The following is a 19,382-nucleotide window of genomic DNA, read 5'->3' as shown; positions in this document are numbered from 1 at the left end:
CACGAGATAATAAAAACACAAACAGGGGCGAGAGTGGTTTTGCTGTCAGCGCGTTATCAGAAAGCGGATTTCTCACCGGGTGTGATGGAGGACTGCCCCTCGCGGTCAGCCATAGTCCTGTGCGTCTCTCAGTAGCGAGGGCAGCCTGTGGGGGAGACAGAGAGCCTCAATTTTCTATCAACTCCAATGTCACTCACTTTACAAGAAACTCATATGATCTGATTTCAACTTCGTGTGGAGTAGCCTGATTCCCCTTTCATAAGCAATTGACTCCATATATACATACTTAAAAGTTAAAAGCCGCATAACAGCTGTATATTATAGCGAATAAGTCGCGCTAAATAAGGCACCTGTTGGCATTTGCTTGCGGTTTAAACTGCTATATCCGCGTGGGCCAATACACATCACAACTGCAATCTCGACGGATATAAAAATAACGCAAGCAACTAGGCTATCTGCAGACAGCATAACGTGATATCTCATCTCAAAGTAATGTTCGCAAACTAGCTATCTAGCTAGCTTAGTCTCAGTACCGTGACATCCTCAGTGCAAATGCAAAACCTAATGTTAGTTTACAATAAATAGCTTGTAAGCGAGTATGCTAAGGTTAGATTGTTAACATGTTAAAATAGATCATTAGCCTGTTAATAAAAACAGAAAATAACACTAGACAGTCGCCTAATCCTAGCTGCCCGTGGGCACCACGCGATTAAAGACAGATTGTTCTGCCACTTCCATCGCCGTTCGCACTGGGAGGTTATGGACAAACCAAGACGCAAAACAGGACTCTGAAAGTGATAGAGACAAGTACTACAAATTTCCAAAATCGATGCGCTATAAAATGACGAGTCTGTTAGCTGTGCTACATAGCTACCACAGCAGCAGGTCGCTAGCCACATAGCCAAATGTCTTGCGACGTTGTTGCGCATTCTTGTTCATTTCTCCAATATTTCAACATTGTTGTCAAGTTCTGTAATAACTGAACACATGGGCTACATGCATTATTTTAAAATACCGTCGTATTTCCCAGTGAGTTAGCTTGGTTAGAAAACGCTTTCCTCCGTAGTTTTTGTACGCTAGCAAGCTAACGTGTAAACACTGTCACCTCAAGTAGGCCCGCCGACTGTCAGCTAAATCCTAATCGTCGGTGTCAATTTCTAATCCCGAACAGAATTTCAGGCTCCTCGAACCGGCGGACTGCAGCTTAGCTTTCTCGACATCAGGGTCGTGTGCTTAAAGCGCATGCCACACAAAGCAGAAAGCGTTGCGATTTCCACTGTACTTTCTGTTTATGTTTTGATGGTTCTCGTCGCCTTGTGTTTTTTTTCCTGAAGATTCCCCTTCCAGCGCCCAATCAGCGATAGTCTTTCCGGAAGTGCGTTTTCTTAAACGCCTGTGGGAGTTGTAGTTATCTCCAGTCTAGTCAGAAAGTGTTCTAATTTAATGTTAGAAAATACACATGGTTTTGGGGAAATAAACAATTTATGGTACTTTTGTATAAAATAATGGTATTGGAATGTATAAGCTGAATAATATTCCATTTTACTTATTTAAGTTGAAAGAAACCAAAAAAGATTGTTTCAGAAATAAACCTGGCATAATTTCTTACAAGACAAGGATGGTGAGAAAAAAACATATACCTGTGAGTGTGAACTTTTTGTTCATTACTATTTATGGCAGTTGAAATGTAAAAAAACACTTTTCCCCCTCCTTCTGCACAGTCAGATATCCGTTTCCTGCTAGCAGTGTGCAGTATTCGTGCATGTCAACAACCAGCTTCCTTCCTGCCCTGTATTGGTGTGCCTGCTATTGCGCATTTTGTTCACTTGGGGGCGACATTGCACATAACCTACTCACTAGGATTTGGGAACATAATCAGAATGCTACAGGGTCAGATGCATTATATACAGTATGTTGTTGAACAACAACATACTGAAGACGCCCCTCTTCAAGCAGCACCTCTCCCTGTCCCTCCCTACCTCCCTGTAAGCCTTAATTGTTGTCTTTCTGTGGTATGTAAGACACAGAAAGTATGTATTAGGTATGTATTAGGATGTTTAGTTTGGCTAGGTAAGCAGTGTTTGGCTAGGTAAGCGGTTCGTTCATACTTTCGCGTGTTGCGGTATTACGATTTAAAAAAACAAAAACAAAACAATAATAATAATAATAATAATAATAATAATAATAATAATAATAATGATAATAAGAAGAAGAAGAATTAATCTGATGATCATATAGGCCCTGGCCCTTATATTTGTTGTGCAGGTAGCAACTGAAATTGTACTTCCCTCTAGGGTCTTTCAGCGCACTTATCCCTGGTTATGGGTATGCACTTTGCACTTTGTTGTACGTCGCTCTGGATAAGAGCGTCTGCCAAATGCCATTAATGTAATGTAATGTAATGTTCCCTGGCAAAGCATATTTGCCATACACAGCTGATGTTTTAGGTTTACGGTATCCTAACAGCTTCCTCGACAGACTGCTTGAACTGCCAGTGATTGAGCTGCTCTGTGCTCAGCGCAGGCGAGGAGAAATGAAACCGATATTTGCACATTCAGTGAAACAGACATAACAGACCACAGCGTGTAATCCACAGGGCACTGGGACAGCAGCAGTGGAGATGGGGCGAATCACTATATGCAAACAAGCTTTAATTTAGTCAGTTACATGTTTAATGCACTACAGGCCTGTTGTGGTCCAGTTTTCCGTTTGGTTGTATGTGTTGTATTAAATACTTTACCTATATCTTTTATTTTGTAAGTACATTTAAAGTCAATTTACATTTTAAATTCAGTTTACCTTTTTGACATGCAATATTTCACTTTGGAATGTATTCAACTGTTTATTGCAATCAAATAGCAATACAACTATCACATCAAATGATAATCACGATGAATCAAGAATTGTTTTGAAATCAAATCGCGACCCCAGGAATCTAAATCAAACTGAATCGCGATAATACTCATACTGTATAGTATGTACGTATGTGCAAGAGTGCAAACGTGTATGTTTTACGTATATAAATGTATGTGTGTGTTTATGTGTCTATAGGAGTATGTGAGAGTGTGTGTGTGGGTGTGCGTGTGCTTGTGTGTGCGTGCGCGTGTGCGCTAAAGAGAGCGCGTCAGGTGTGAGGTTTCTGTCTGTTCCACGCGCGCTGCTCAGGATCGCTGTAGCAGCGGATGGAACGCGACGTCGGAGCAAGCATCCCTCTGTTTCCTTTCTCTAAGCAGTACATAGTGTGTTACAAGCCTGTTTCTTTCATTCTCAAAATTACTGTAATTCCGCAGTCTGTTTAAAAAGAAGAGCGGGGGAGGTGCAGTCTCTACAGCACAAGTGTACGACACGAGACCAAACGACTAAAATGAGCACAGTAAGTCCCATAATTAAGGCTTTCATCAATCAAAAAAAATATTTCAGTTGTGAGAACTATCTTGGTATCAATGTTCTGGGATCCAGAAAAAAATTGTCTGGCTTCCACTAAGGCGTGGAATTCGCAGGTAAGCCTACAGACGGAAGGAAGAACTCTCCGTTGATCCGTCTTTGAGGAGTTCCGTGCGCTCCCTCCCCAGCGCGGTACGGGAGTGGCGTTATTACCCGCAGCCTCGGTGCGGTACGGGAGGGGCGTTATTACCCGCAGCCTCGGTGCGGTACGGGAGGGGCGTTATTACCCGCAGCCTCGGTGCGTACAGGAGTGGCGTTATTACCCGCAGCATCGGTGCGTACGGGAGTGGCGTTATTACCGCAGCCTCGGTGCGTACGGGAGTGGCGTTATTACCCGCAGCCTCAGCGCGGTGCGGGAGTGGCGTTATTACCCGCAGCCTCGGTGCGTACGGGAGTGGCGTTATTACCCGCAGCCTCAGCGCGGTGCGGGAGTGGCGTTATTACCCGCAGCCTCGGTGCGTACGGGAGTGGCGTTATTGCCGCAGCCTTGCAGTCTCTCATTGGCTTAAAGGGCCGCAGCACGGAACAGGCGAAACATCACGTATTCACTGCATGAAGTACCGACTCGGTTACGATATGTTGTAAATGGCGTTTGCGCAAGACTTCGAATAAGGAACGTGCATAGCAGCCGTTCTCGTGCTCTGTAGAGTCCAGTATAATAGTTTCACGGGACGCAAGTAATCACAGGATTGCATGACTACTCTACGTGTTTATAGCCTTATTGTGGCGATTCATTTTGGGTTCAGACAGTTTGATGATATAAATGGTCAAAGTATTTAGTCTTTGGTGTGGATGAAACACTTTTACAGACAATTGCTTTGAAATTGTAGCCTAATATTAGACAGTAGTTTTATTTTTCACGCTTACAGTTGGCTATTCAACATAATAAACAGTTACCTCTCACGTCATTTTATTTCCCTTAGCATTCTGTTATCCAGGTGCTGAATTAACTATTAATGATAATAATAACTGTTCATTCACTGTGATGGATCACATCCCTACTGCACACATGAGTTGTGCATTGAAACAAAGTTTACTGCAAAGTGCTTTATATTGTCACTGTATGTTGCTTTATGAAGTGTCCTCCTGCACCATCATATGTGTGTGTGTGTGTGTGTGTGTGTGTGTGTGTGTGTGTGCATGTGCATGTGACCTACTTTAGAACTGATGATGTCATTTTTTGTTTCAGTCCAGATCAACCGGGAAATCCAGCTGCCAGGACTCCATTGGAGAGACCAAGGGTCTGTGTCCTCCTGCACCATTGTGTGTGTGTGTCCTTGCATTGTCCTGTGTGTGTGTGTGTGTGTGTGTGCGTGTGTGTGCGTGCGTGTGTGTGTGTGTGTCTGTGTGTGTGTCTGTGTGTGTGCGTGTGTGTGTGTGTGTGTGTGTATGTGTGTGTGCGTGTGTGTGTGTGTGTGTGTGTGTCTGTGTGTGTGCTATTTTTTTTACAGATTATTACAGGTTATGTGAAATGATATAAACCCACACAGGTTGTGTCATGGTGTGAGGGGCACAATGTGGTTTGTGATTCAGGGTGATTGGCATCTCGCTCCTCTCACAGAGAAGCTTCCGGGAGGCGTGGGGAAGACGGAGGACCTGGAGGAGGAAGCTGATATCGATCTGGACGCCCCTGAGACCACGAAGGCTGCGCTGGCCATACAGAACCAGTTCAGACGCTTCCAGAAGAAGAAGTAGAAACAGAGAATGACATGAAAAGTGTTCAGTAGTACAGAGATACTTAAGCACTGTACTAAGAGAGAGACATTACAACTGCACTGACTGAGAGAGAGAGAGAGAGAGAGAGAGAGAGAGAGAGAGAGAGAGACATTGTACTGAGAAAGAGGGGGAGAGAGGGGGTGAAGGAAAGCTGGAATTAATTGATTTAAAACAGACTGGAATTGAGAGAGAGTGATAGCCCCATTACTATGACAACATAGTCATTACCTCTACTCCTCTGCACCCAAAAAATCTCTCTCCTCCCTCTCCCGTTCTTCCACTACCTGCATTTCTCTATTCTCAACACACCTACACACACACACACACACACACACACACACACACACACACATGCACACACTCTTTCTCTCTCTCTCTGCATGGGGTCATGGGCCTGGGTTGTGATTCTGATTGTAGTTCTGGCCCATGAGGGGCTGGGCACTGTGCTGTCAATTAGAACAGAGAGGCAGAGTTACACAGCCAGGAAATGACCACCACCTCACCCCAGCCCAGAACAGGAAATGGCTAGTTTCTGTTACTCTGTGACAGTCTTCTGTGATAAGCGCTATGAAAATAAATGGCTCCATCTAATCAGAGGCCTTCCATACCACCTAACCCTAACCCATACCATTGAGCCTGCTTGCAGAGTACACTGGATTAAACATTAACAAGTAGTGCAGTTAAGATCCCTACATGATATACTTATTTCTCTAATAAACCCATCACTCCTCTGTTACACACACACATGCACACACACACATGCACACACACATGCACACACACACATGCACACACGCACACACACACACATGCACACACACGCGCACACACACATGCACACACGCACACACACACACATGCACACATACACACACGCGCGCGCACACACACACACACAGACCGCTTACAGCTGTTCACTCATTTCACATGCTCAGTCATTTGTGCCTGACACTAGACCTGTATAATCAGATGAGTTCGTTTGTCTGATGCCTGTGTCTGGGCACTTTGTGTAATGATATCTCTTATGATTACTGTGTATTAAAAGATGTATTAATTTATGTGTGTCACTTATAAGCTCCAGAGAATGACAAACATAACTGATCACCGTTGTTTTACTACACAAATAAAATATCTGTGCCATGTCTCTCAGACTGTGTGGTGGTTGTATTTTCACTGTGCAGATGATTCTCTTGCTGTGAACAGCGCCCAGAATTAGCACAGCAGCCAAGCCTGGCCTCACTCTTTGTTGTATACTGGACTTATGAAAGAAATGTAAAAATGTTAAAGTTAATGATGGAACTATTCAGAATACAAAATGCTCTAATGAAAGCACTGAGAAGAAATATTAATATTAATATTTATGATGACCTGAGCTATGTATGGCAGTGCACAACAAGGACCCTGCCCTGAAACACACTACATGCTACATGCTACATGCTACATGCATAGTAGTAGTAATAACAGTAGTAGCAGTAGTGATAGCAGTAGTAGTAGTAGTATCCTACTAAAAAATGTCTGCAGACAGTCCACAGCAGGTATGAAGCCGTTGTGATGCTGTGTCTCCCCATCTCCAGGTTCTGAGTAAAGGAACCAGTGCTCCAGGGCTGCCCCTGCTGCTCAAAACCAACATTTACATTCTGCTGGAGAGACAATGAACTGCACATCCTGGGGCCTGTATCACCAAGCAGGATTATCCAGCCAGCTGGACAACTGCAATGAGCAAAACCTGGAACCCTCTCTAATGCGTCTGTCTGTCTGTCTGTCTGTCTATCTATCTGTCTGTCTGTGTGTTTGTCTGACTGTCTATCTATAAAATGTCTGTTTGTCTTACTGGTTTACTCTCTGGGTGGTGTTTGTATAAATGTTCAGCTAATAATAGCAGCACACCCTCTGACACAATCATCAAAGATCAATCTATTTTTCACCCAATCACTGATCAGCACGTCTGTTTTTCTCCAATCACTGCTGAGCTGGGTTCCTAACAGGTATAACCACATCTGTGACCACACCCTCTCACTGATACTGCTCCTTCTCAGAGAGAGGGAGAGAGAGAGAGTAAAGAGGGTGATCAGAAAGGGGAAATCTGGTAGTTGATTAAATACTGGGAGGAGGAAGAGTTCACCCGACAGGTACAGAGCAGAGCACAGATCATAATGCAGAGTGAGTCTCTTTTTATCCCGTTTCTTACAGTAAAACCTTTATCCAATAGGGCTAACTGCCGCCTCTAACAGTAAAACCTATATCCTATAGGGCTAAATGCTACCTCTAACAGTAAATCAATATACTTATCAGGGGTTCAAGTTGTATCTATCTATCTATCACTCTATGACTCGGAACGGTACTTTCCTCTAGAGTCTTATAGGGCTAAGTGTGAAGACAATATTCCAGGAGTTTGTGAATTAGGAGGGAGACTGGAAGGTCCTGTTGGAAATAAACTGTATAACTAAACTCCCTTTTGCATTAATGAAGTATCAAGTGGGTTTGTATCTTTTAAATCTGGAGTCTGCTGGGTGTAGTTGTGTAGTTGTGTGGAGCAGGTTTGTGTTGTGTAGTTGTGTTATGGACACAGTGGGGTAGTTTGAGCATGTCATGTATGGCTTGGTGTGGAGAGGAAGTTGGTGTTGTTTTTTGAAATTCAAAGCGTTTCTGCAGCATTGTTGTAGCGTTGTCAGAGGGTTATTGCACTGCAATGCTGGGCGAGGCTGCATGTCGCAGGGCAGCATTCCACAGCCATTACAGGACAGACATACGGCCGTCTGACTAAACCAGTTTAAACAGTGAAGCAGCAAAACCTAGGTACACCTGTGAGTCTGTGTGTGTGTGTGTCTGTGTGAAAGAGCACTAAAGGAGAGAGAGTGTGTGTACGTGTGTGTGCGATTTGTGTGCATGTGTGTGTGTGTGATTTGTGTGCACGTGTGTGTGAGTGTGTGTGTGTGTGAGTGTGCATGTATGTGTGAGAGTGTGTGTGTATGTGTGTGTGTGTGGTATGTGTGAGAGAGTGTGTGTGAGTGTGTGAGTGTGTGTGAGAGAGTGTGTGAGTGTGTGGTGTGTGTGAGTGTGTGTGTGTGTGTGATTTGCGCACCAGTCTCAGGGCCAGATTTAGTCCCAGCACAAAAAATATCTGTAGAGCAATATCTGAGCTGTATCCCGGCACTGTTGCTGTCAGAGACATCAACACCGTTTCCATTTCTGCAGTCAAATCAATTACACACAATTCGGATATGGTGCAAACAGACACAAGGAAATGAAAACTTACATTTCCAGATCAGGAAATATACACTCAGTGAACACTTTATTTGGTATTTATTCTACTTTTTTTTCTTCTTCTGCTACTGTATCCACTTAGAGGTTTGGCACATTGTGTGTTCAGAGATGCTCTTCTGCATACCACTGTTGTAATATGTGGTTGTTTTACTGTCACCTTCCTGTCAGCTTCAACCAGTCTGGCCCTTCTCCTCTGATGTCTCTCATTACCAACTCGCTTCTGCCCACAGAACCTCTGCTCACTGGATGTTTTTAGTTTTTTGCACCATTCTCTGCAAACTCTAGAGACTGTTGTGCATGAAAATCACAAAAAGAAGATCAGCAGTCTCAGAGATACTCAAACCACCCTGTCTGGCACCAACAATCATTCCATGGTCAAAGTCACTAATATGACATTTGATCATGTCTGCATGCTTCCATGCATATAGTTGCTGCCACATGATTGGCTGATTAAATATTTGCACTCACAAGCTGGGGTACAGGTCTACAGCTAAATAAAGTGTTCACTGAGTGTAGATGGTTAATAAGGTCTACAGCTTCACAACGCTGAATTATAGCAGAGAGGAGAGAACACCAACAGAGAGGATGAAGGTTTGGAGTGACATCACATACAGAATGGACTCTTTAGGTAAATAAAACACAGTAGGTGTAAAGAGGAGATGGCATGTTGCAAGGCGTACAGAAATAAAAACACAACAAGTGCAAAAGACGCAGCTGGTGGTACAACTAAGGACAGAATGTTAAGAGCCGTAGAATACGAGGCAGAAAAGTCCCAGTAATAAGCAGGGAATTGACATGGATGGACATGGAGCACGCGGATGCCCTATTGAACTCGTTGTGCAGAACAATTGTTTAAATTGTTTCAACTGCGTGGATATTACCTTGTAGCAATATATATATATATATATATATATGGCAAGATGAAGCCTATTTATTGTTTCAAGCCATTATATTATAGATATTATGACTTTATTGTTATTTAGAGTAAAGTCATTTGGAATAAGTTAATGTTTTGATTTCTTTATATTAGTAAATTAATATTGTATCATTTAATTGTGACATTTTGTTGAGTTTACTCTCCTTGTAAAAAGAGTAACTGTCGCTTTAAGAGCTTTTGTGTCTCTGTTATTTATTATTTGATTCTTTAATGTTGTTTTCCGGCTGTTTGAACTTGGGAGTCTTAATGTAGTGCTTTGAGCTTCGTTTTTCATAATGAGCTTTGATGAATCGTATATGTAATATGGATCTTTCACCTGTGGATCCCTGCAGGTGTGCGTTCCCCTGGCCGCTCCCTGACCGAGGAGCAGTTCCAGTGCTCCATCTGCCTGGAGGTGTTTGTGGAGCCTGTCTCCACGCCCTGCGGCCACAGCTTCTGCCAGGCCTGCCTGCAGGGCTACTGGAGCCACAGCAAGCAGTGCGTCTGTCCCATGTGCAAGACCAGCTTCCCCAAGAGGCCGCAGCTGAGCGTCAACCGGGTCCTGGCCGAGATCTCCGCCCACTTCCAGAGCGGGGGCGGGGCCGAGGCGGAGCCGGGGGCGGAGCCGAGGGCGGGGGCGGGGGGCGGGGCAGGCTCTGTGGGCGGGGCAGGCTCTGTGGGCGGGGACTTCGCCCAGGCGGGGGAGGTGGCGTGTGATTCGTGCATCGGGAGGAAGATGAGGGCGGTGAAGTCGTGCCTCACCTGCCGTGGCTCGTACTGTGAGGCTCACCTGTTGCCCCACCGCCGCGTCAAAGAGCTAGCCAAGCACCGCCTGACCGCACCCCTGCCCCGCCTGGAAGAGAGTGTCTGCCGGAAGCACCAGCGGCTCCTGGAGGTGTACTGCCGCAGCGACCATGCCTGTGTGTGCCCCGGCTGCGCGGAGACCGCACACCGCACACACGACCTCGTCTCCATCGAGCGCGAGTGGAAGCGCAAAATGGTGAGACCACAATGTGCTAGGGTGCTAACACCGAGAGTGCTAACGCTAACACACGAGTGCTAACGCTAACACCGAGAGTGCTAACGCTAACACACGAGTGCTAACGCTAACACCGAGAGTGCTAACGCTAACACACGAGTGCTAACGCTAATGCTGAGACTGCTAACGCTAACACACGAGGGTGCTAACGCTAACACCGAGACAGCTAACGCTAACACACGAGAGTGCTAACGCTAACGCCGAGAGTGCTAACGCTAACACCGAGACTGCTAACGCTAACACCGAGAGTGCTAATGCTAACCAATACTGGAATCATATACACTGAAAGTGCTAACGCTAACAATACTGGAATAATATACACTGAAAGTGCTAACGCTAACCAATACTGGAATAATATACACTGAGACTGCTAACGCTAACCAATACTGGAATACGATAGATCCTAAAAGTGAATATTTTTCACATGGGTTCAGTGGGGAGGTGAGTGGGTGGTTCTACAATTGTATGTGTGAATAAATGAACCTGCCTCTTCTTTGTGCTCAGAGTCACCTGGGTAAGAGGAGATCAGAGGTCAAACACTTAATCAAGGAAAGAGCCAAGAAACTGGAGGAGATCAAGCAGTCTATCAAGGTCATCAAGGTAAGTAAGTGAGTGAGTGAGTGAGTGAGTGTGTGAGTGAGTGAGTGAGTGAGTGAATGAGTGAGTGAGTGAGTGAGTGAGTGTGTGTGTGTGAGTGAGTGAGTGAGTGAATGTGTGTGAGTGAGTGAATGTGTGTGAGTGAGTGAGTGAGTGAATGTGTGTGAGTGAGTGAGTGAGTGAGTGTGTGAGTGAGTGAGTGAGTGAATGTGTGTGAGTGAGAGAGTGAGTGAGTGAGTGAGTGAGTGAGTGAGTGTGTGTGAGTGAGTGAGTGAATGTGTGTGAGTGAGTGAGTGAGTGAATGTGTGTGTGTGAGTGAGTGAGTGAGTGAGTGTGTGTGTGTGAGTGAGTGAGTGAATGTGTGTGAGTGAGTGAATGTGTGTGAGTGAGTGAGTGAGTGAATGTGTGTGAGTGAGTGAGTGAGTGAATGTGTGTGAGTGAGTGAGTGAATGTGTGAGTGAGTGAGTGAATGTGTGTGAGTGAGTGAGTGAGTGAGTGTGTGAGTTTGAGTGAATGAATCAGTGAGTGAGCGTGTGAGTGAGTGTGTGAGAGAGTGTGTGTGTGTCAGTGTGAGTGAGTGTGAGTGTGTGAGTGAGTGAGAGTGTGAGAGTGTGTGAGTGAGTGAGTGAGTGAGTGAGAGTGTGTGTGTGTCAGTGTGAGTGGGTGAGTGAGTGCATGAGTGAGTGTGTAAGTTTGAGTGAATGAGTGAGTGTGTGAGTGAGTGTGTGAGTGAGAGTGTGTGTGTGTCAGTGTGAGTGAGTATGTAAGTTTGAGTGAATGAGTCAGTGAGTGAGAGTGAGTGAATGTGAGTGAGTGATGGTAGATTTACTAAGACTGTTCTGCATGTTTACTGTTAGTGTTTTCTGAGAACTGCCTGAGTGCATTTTGAAGGAGTAACATGATGGTTGAATGATACACAACAAAACAAATTAGCATTTTTTAATTATGCAGTCATTTGACTGTATTTTAGAATGTATTTTTCAACATTTCCCACTATAAAAGTTCACCCAAACTGTCTGGGCATGGTAATGAGAACTGTCAATTAGTTATGACTGACAGACCTTGCTCCCACTTTCCACATATTGTTGTTTGTTACCATAGCTACGCACTCATCTTGGGAGACTGAATTTTCACAAGCTAGCTAACTTAGTATATCAACTATTTATAGCTGAGGTAAGGACGCTGACTTATCCAATGATCATTTTTGCTAGCTAGCTAGCCAAGTTAAGATAAAAGCAGAACTACTATAGAAAGCAAACTAGCTAGCTAATGTTGTCGATAATATCACCTTATGTTAGCTAGCTAGCTAAATGAATATAACCAGAAATAGTCTAATAGTCCTTAAAAGGCACTCCAATTTGAGTATTATATATTTTCATTGTCTTCCTGGAGGCCAGTGGCACAAACTATTCTAAATTCAATAAGCTTACCTCTCCAAAACTAAAGATTTTATACTTTCATTGTGTTTCTTCAGTGCCCTCTTGTGCAAATTGCAAATAAAAACCTAGAAAGTATGACTGTGACCAACCACCATGTTATTCCTTTAATGGAGCCACTTCAGTCCTGAATCACCATTAAAGGCTGACAGGAATAGCGTGGAGAGGGCTGCGTGTAAAAATACAGAGACGGTCCTGTTACATACGGGTCCGTTTGTCTGTGTACTTAAAACGCACAGGGTCTGTTAGTGCACACTTATCCCCTACAGGGTCTGTTAGTGCACACTTATCCCCTACAGGGTCTGTTAGTGCACACTTATCCCCTACAGGGTCTGTTAGTGCACACTTATCCCCTACAGGGTCTGTTAGTGCACACTTATCCCCTACAGGGTCTGTTAGTGCACACTCATCCCCTAGGGCTGTTTGTTTTTATTTTATTTTCAGTGCTGAAAGGCATTACCCTCCTGTGCCTCAGCTTTGTTCTGGATGAGGGCGTTTGCTGAATGCCTGAGTGTAAATATATGATAAGTTGAAATGTTTGTTTTCTGGGAGGAGGTTGTTTTACTGGTTGGACCAGTAGTACCACTGCATTCATTCACCTGCTGCTCAGATCACACGGACATGCTCAGAATCCTCTGCCTTGGGCCTGGTCCCCTTACAGAGTCAAACCCATAGTGGTACGGTCCTGCTCAGTCAGAGTGACTCATTCTGAACCTGAACTCAGAGAGACAGATCTGCTCAGTCAGAGTGACTCATTCTAAACCTGAACTCAGAGAGACAGATCTGCTGAGTCAGAGTGACTTACTCTAAACCTGAACTCAGAGAGAGATCTGCTCAGGGAAGGTAGCTTTTAAGATAGCAGTGTGGCCGTTGACTCACAAGTACAAATAAAACCAGTATACAATGGGAGGCTTACACCTACTGCTATTATAATACCCCAACCTGTGTATCAAATAACCCTACTTGTCTATCAAAGAACCCCACCTCCAACTGCATCAGGCAGTTTCACACAGATTTGCTCTCTACTCTCCAAACACACTAGTGTCAGTGTGGTACCAGATATGCGTACCTGTGTTGTGTTCGTGTGTGTGTAGGTGTGGAGTTTGTGCTGTAGTTGGTGCTGTAGTTGATGTGTGTAGTTGCTATAGTTGATGTGTGTAGTTGCTGTAGTTGACGTGTGTAGGTGCTGTAGTTGGTGTAGTTGGTGTTGTAGTTGGTGTAGTTGATGCTGTAGTTGGTGTAGTTGGTGCTACAGTTGATGTGTGTAGTTGATGTGTGTAGTTGCTGTAGTTGACGTGTGTAGGTGCTGTAGTTAGTGTAGTTGGTGTTGTAGTTGCTGTAGTTGATGCTGTAGTTGCTGAAGTTGATGTGTTGGTCCTCCTGGCTCAGACCTCGGCGCAGCGGGAACTGGAGGAGACGTGGAAGGTGTATGCTGAGCTGCAGCGCTGGGCGGAGCAGAGCCAGGCGGAGCTGGTGGCCCAGATCACAGGCCGGCAGCGTGAGGCGGAGAGACAGGCGCAGGAGCTGGCCCGGGGGCTGGAGGAGGAGCTGGCACAGCTGAGGAAGAGGAGCGCAGAGCTAGAGACGCTCATGCACAGCGATGACAAACTGCTGCTGCTGCAGGTCTGATACACACACTGTGTATACTCACTGTACACACATTGTTTATACACACTGCACACACACTGTTTATACACACTGCACACACACAGCTCACTCACTGTACACACACTGTTTATACACACTGCACACACACTGCTCTTACACACAGCTCACACACTGCACACACACTGCTTATACACACAGCTCACACACTGCACACACACTGCTTATACACACAGCTCACACACTGCACACACACTGCTTATACACACAGCTCACACACTGCACACACACTGCTCTTACACACAGCTCACACACTGCACACACACTGCTCTTACACACAGCTCACTCACTGCACACACACTGCTTATACACACAGCTCACACACTGCACACACACTGCTTATACACACAGCTCACACACTGCACACACACTGCTTATACACACAGCTCACACACTGCACACACACTGCTCTTACACACAGCTCACACACTGCACACACACTGCTCTTACACACAGCTCACACACTGCACACACACTGCTCTTACACACAGCTCACACACTGCACACACACTGCTTATACACACTGCACACACACTGCTCTTACACACAGCTCACTCACTGTACACACACTGTTTATACACACAGCTCACACACTGCACACACACTGCTCTTACACACAGCTCACTCACTGTACACACACTGTTTATACACACTGCACACACACAGCTCACTCACTGTACACACACTGTTTATACACACTGCACACACATTGCTCTTACACACAGCTCACACACTGCACACACACTGCTTATACACACTGCACACACACTGCTTATACACACAGCTCACACACTGCACACACACTGCTGTTACACACAGCTCACACACTGCACACACACTGCTGTTACACAAAGCTCACACACTGCACACACACTGCTGTTACACACAGCTCACTCACTGCACACACACTGCTTATACACACAGCTCACATACTGCACACACACTGCTTATACACACAGCTCACACACTGCTCTTACACACAGCTCACACACTGCTTATACACACAGCTCACACACTGCACACACACTGCTGTTACACACAGCTCACACACTGCACACACACTGCTTATACACACAGCTCACATACTGCACACACACTGCTTATACACACAGCTCACACACTGCTCTTACACACAGCTCACACACTGCACACACACTGCTCTTACACACAGCTCACTCACTGCACACACACTGCTTATACACACAGCTCACACACTGCACACACACTGCTTATACACACAGCTCACACACTGCACACACACTGCTCTTACACACAGCTCACTCACTGCACACACACTGCTCTTACACACAGCTCACACACTGCACACACACTGCTCTTACACACAGCTCACACACTGCACACACACTGCTCTTACACACAGCTCACACACTGCACACACACTGCTCTTACACACAGCTCACACACTGCACACACACTGCTCTTACACACAGCTCACACACTGCACACACACTGCTCTTACACACAGCTCACACACTGCACACACACTGCTTATACACACTGCACACACACTGCTCTTACACACAGCTCACTCACTGTACACACACTGTTTATACACACAGCTCACACACTGCACACACACTGCTCTTACACACAGCTCACTCACTGTACACACACTGTTTATACACACTGCACACACACAGCTCACTCACTGTACACACACTGTTTATACACACTGCACACACACTGCTCTTACACACAGCTCACACACTGCACACACACTGCTTATACACACTGCACACACACTGCTTATACACACAGCTCACACACTGCACACACACTGCTGTTACACACAGCTCACACACTGCACACACACTGCTGTTACACACAGCTCACACACTGCACACACACTGCTGTTACACACAGCTCACTCACTGCACACACACTGCTTATACACACAGCTCACATACTGCACACACACTGCTTATACACACAGCTCACACACTGCTCTTACACACAGCTCACACACTGCTTATACACACAGCTCACACACTGCACACACACTGCTGTTACACACAGCTCACACACTGCACACACACTGCTTATACACACAGCTCACATACTGCACACACACTGCTTATACACACAGCTCACACACTGCTCTTACACACAGCTCACACACTGCACACACACTGCTCTTACACACAGCTCACTCACTGCACACACACTGCTTATACACACAGCTCACACACTGCACACACACTGCTTATACACACAGCTCACACACTGCACACACACTGCTCTTACACACAGCTCACTCACTGCACACACACTGCTCTTACACACAGCTCACACACTGCACACACACTGCTCTTACACACAGCTCACACACTGCACACACACTGCTCTTACACACAGCTCACACACTGCACACACACTGCTCTTACACACAGCTCACTCACTGTACACACACTGTTTATACACACTGCACACACACTGCTGTTACACACAGCTCACACACTGCACACACACTGCTCTTACACACAGCTCACACACTGCACACACACTGCTTATACACACAGCTCACATACTGCACAACTCATGCAGTATTCACACATGACTCTGACCTAAACTGTAACGTTGAGTCCTGTGCCTTTAGACCCTCCCCTCCTTGGCCCCGCCCCCTGAGCCGATGGACTGGGTGGCCGTGTCTGTGAGCACGGAGCTGTACGTGGGCACTGTGAGATCATCAGTCAGCGCCCTGCTGGAGAAGAGCCAGGACATGCTCAAGAGACTCTACAGCAAAGGTCTGTGATAGGACGAGCCTGGTCACATGACTGCATAACCACCCCCCTCTCTCTTTAACGACCATCTACCACTTCCAGGGCTCATTTCAATCATTGATTCTTCACCTCCTGTCTCCTTGTTCCTTGCATGAACCAATACTCACTCAAGGTAATCGCATCTTTCAGGAAATTCTAGTCCATTAAATGTTCCTCCTAGGCCTTTTACAGAAGAGTTTTTTCGGAGCGTGAATGCGTATAATCGACCTGTGGATCCATCTTTCCCCACATCTGTGACTGCTGTGGCTTCGAACTGAGCAAAGACATTCCATTTGCCTAATTCACACAGCGATTGGACAGAGCCCCCAGAACTGACCTGTAGCACAGTCTGACTGTGGTCTCTTTCTTCCATAGAGTTCCGGAAACTGCAGAACTACTCAAGTACGTTCCCCTCGGACACACACACACCCACACACACACACTCACACACACACACACACACACACACACACACACACACACTCACACACACTCACACACTCGCACACACACACATATACCACACAGACACACACACACACACAAATACCACACACACACACACAAGCACACACACACACACATACACACACACACACATACATACACACACACACACACACACTCACACACACACACACACACACACTCACACACACTCACACACTCACACACACACACATATACCACACAGACACACACACACACGCACACACACAAATACCACACACACACACACACATACACACACACACACACACACACACTCACACACACACACACACACACACACACAAATACCGCACACACACACACACACACACACACTCACACACACACTCACACACTCACACACACTCACACACTCACACACACTCACACACTCACACACACACAAATACCACACACACACACATGCACACACACACACACACACATACACACACACACACACACACATCGTAAATTAACCAGCAGAAATGAATAAATATAAATATACTCACATACTGCATACTCACTGACATATTGTTGGGGTGTACAGAAGCTGAAGGAACAGGCTGTAATTCCTCCTCCGGGCCTGTAAGAGGCGCTGCTGAGTTTCCCTGCCCTCTCTCTGCAGGCGAGGTGTTCCTGGACCCGGCCACGGCGCAGCGCACCCTGGCGCAGTCGGCTGACGGGCGGAAGGTGTGGTTTGAGGAGCGGAAGCAGGCCCAGACGCAGCAGGGCGACGGCACACGCCGGTTCCACCCCGCGCTGTTCGTGCTGGCGCGCGAGGGGCTGGGCTCCGGCAGGCATTACTGGGAGGTGGAGGTGGGCTCCAAAACGGCCTGGACGCTGGGCGTGGCGCGCCAGTCCGTGCGCAGGAAGGGCGACATCCGGCTCAGCCCAGAGAACGGCTTCTGGTGCCTGTGGCTGAAGGCCGGGCAGGTGAAGGCCCTGAGTGCGGCCCGGCTGCCCCTACAGCTCAGCGAGCTGCCCAGCCGCGTGGGCATCTACCTGGACCACGAGGCCGGCCAGGTGTCCTTCTACGACGTGAAGGCGCACGCACACCTCTACACCTTCATGGACGCCTTCACTGAGAGCCTGTTCCCCATCTTCAGCCCCTGCCTCTGCCACGACGGCAAGAACTCCGGACCGCTCATCATCTCCCCCGTCAAACACAGCTGAGCCGAATCCCAGACCCCTGCCCCAGGCCCCTCCCCTCTCCCAGACTCCTGCCCCAGGCCCCTCCCCTCTCCCAGACTCCTGCCCCAGGCCCCTCCCCTCTCCCAGACTCCTGCCCCAGGCCCCTCCCCTCTCCCAGACTCCTGCCCCAGGCCCCTCCCCTCTCCCAGACTCCTGCCCCAGGCCCCTCCCCTCCTCCTGGGTCAGGGTGTGATGGACAGCTGTTTGTGACTCCTGTTCTACATGAAGAATCTCTGTACTGAAATGTGGTGGGATATTATACTGCACTGTGAAAAAGTCAAAGATGTGTAAAGCAAAGATATTTTAGAGATAGCAGAAAATGTACAATGAAGGGCAGTGAAACTAAATCAGATCAATATTTGCTGTAACCACCCTTCGCCTAAGAGCACATTCTCTGAGGAACATGGCCTGCAGCTTTAGCTGGTAGAGTCCTTGCCACAGCTCTTCTGCAGACTGGCTCTCCAGCTAATCCCAGACAGCATGGTGGTGTATTAGTTAATATGTTACTTTATTTAAGAAAATGCAAAATAAAAACTGCAACATGAACATTTTTGGAAAATTTATGTTTGGATTTTGTCCTGACTCACTAATGCAGAAATATAAATACAAAAATATCTAAGACATTTTATATGAAATTTATATGACAAATGTAGGGGGCCTAACATTTTTCACAGTACTGTACATCATAATGTAATAATGTGTTTATCAATGAGTATATATATAGAGCTTAGCATTACAATGACACAAATATTTCTGTAAACTGAAAAGAAATGGTATTTCCAACTGTAATTTTGAATTTGAATAAAGAATTATCAGAGGAAAATGAAAAGTGTCATGAT

At 46.3% G+C, this 19,382-nt stretch overlaps 2 protein-coding genes and 1 long non-coding RNA gene across 7 annotated transcripts in view; 2 read left to right on the top strand and 1 right to left on the bottom strand.

Annotated features, from left to right (window-relative positions):
* dcaf8 (DDB1 and CUL4 associated factor 8) overlaps window positions 1-1,360 on the bottom strand; it is a 17,810-nt gene extending 16,450 nt beyond the window's left edge. For 2 of the 5 annotated variants that reach the window (XM_061252027.1, XM_061252026.1), the window contains exons 1-2: window positions 1,106-1,358; window positions 77-145 (exon numbers count right to left, since the gene is read on the bottom strand). In XM_061252027.1, the coding sequence (XP_061108011.1) occupies window positions 77-113 (37 nt within the window). In that variant the 5' untranslated portion in view covers window positions 114-145; window positions 1,106-1,358. Of the gene's footprint in view, window positions 1-76; window positions 146-1,015 lie in introns of all 5 variants that reach the window. The other 3 variants (XM_061252030.1, XM_061252028.1, XM_061252029.1) reach the window with 3 other exon arrangements.
* Window positions 1,361-3,110: 1,750 nt separating this feature from the next.
* LOC133135661 (uncharacterized) lies at window positions 3,111-6,304 on the top strand. Its single transcript, XR_009709428.1, has 3 exons — window positions 3,111-3,373; window positions 4,634-4,685; window positions 5,006-6,304. It is a non-coding gene; the product is annotated as an uncharacterized LOC133135661 (long non-coding RNA).
* Window positions 6,305-7,187: 883 nt separating this feature from the next.
* On the top strand, window positions 7,188-19,372 carry btr12 (bloodthirsty-related gene family, member 12). Its single transcript, XM_061253271.1, has 7 exons — window positions 7,188-7,320; window positions 9,694-10,340; window positions 10,884-10,979; window positions 13,802-14,035; window positions 16,695-16,842; window positions 17,233-17,259; window positions 17,978-19,372. Exons 1-7 carry the CDS (start codon window positions 7,314-7,316, stop codon window positions 18,523-18,525), a joined length of 1,707 nt encoding a protein of 568 aa, XP_061109255.1. The 5' UTR covers window positions 7,188-7,313; the 3' UTR covers window positions 18,526-19,372.
* Window positions 19,373-19,382: the final 10 nt, after the last annotated feature.

Source organism: Conger conger, chromosome 8, assembly GCF_963514075.1.
Source record: "Conger conger chromosome 8, fConCon1.1, whole genome shotgun sequence".
NCBI lineage: Eukaryota > Metazoa > Chordata > Actinopteri > Anguilliformes > Congridae > Conger > Conger conger.
Note: the sequence above shows the minus strand (reverse complement) of the source record. Positions and strands in the feature narration are given on the sequence as shown.

Excerpts from the sequence above, each read along its gene's own strand:
- btr12 (XM_061253271.1), top strand. Across the intron at positions 10,980-13,801 it reads AGTCTATCAAGGTCATCAAG|ACCTCGGCGCAGCGGGAACT; the intron begins GTAAGTAAGTGA and ends CTCCTGGCTCAG. Across the intron at positions 17,260-17,977 it reads GAAACTGCAGAACTACTCAA|GCGAGGTGTTCCTGGACCCG; the intron begins GTACGTTCCCCT and ends CTCTCTCTGCAG.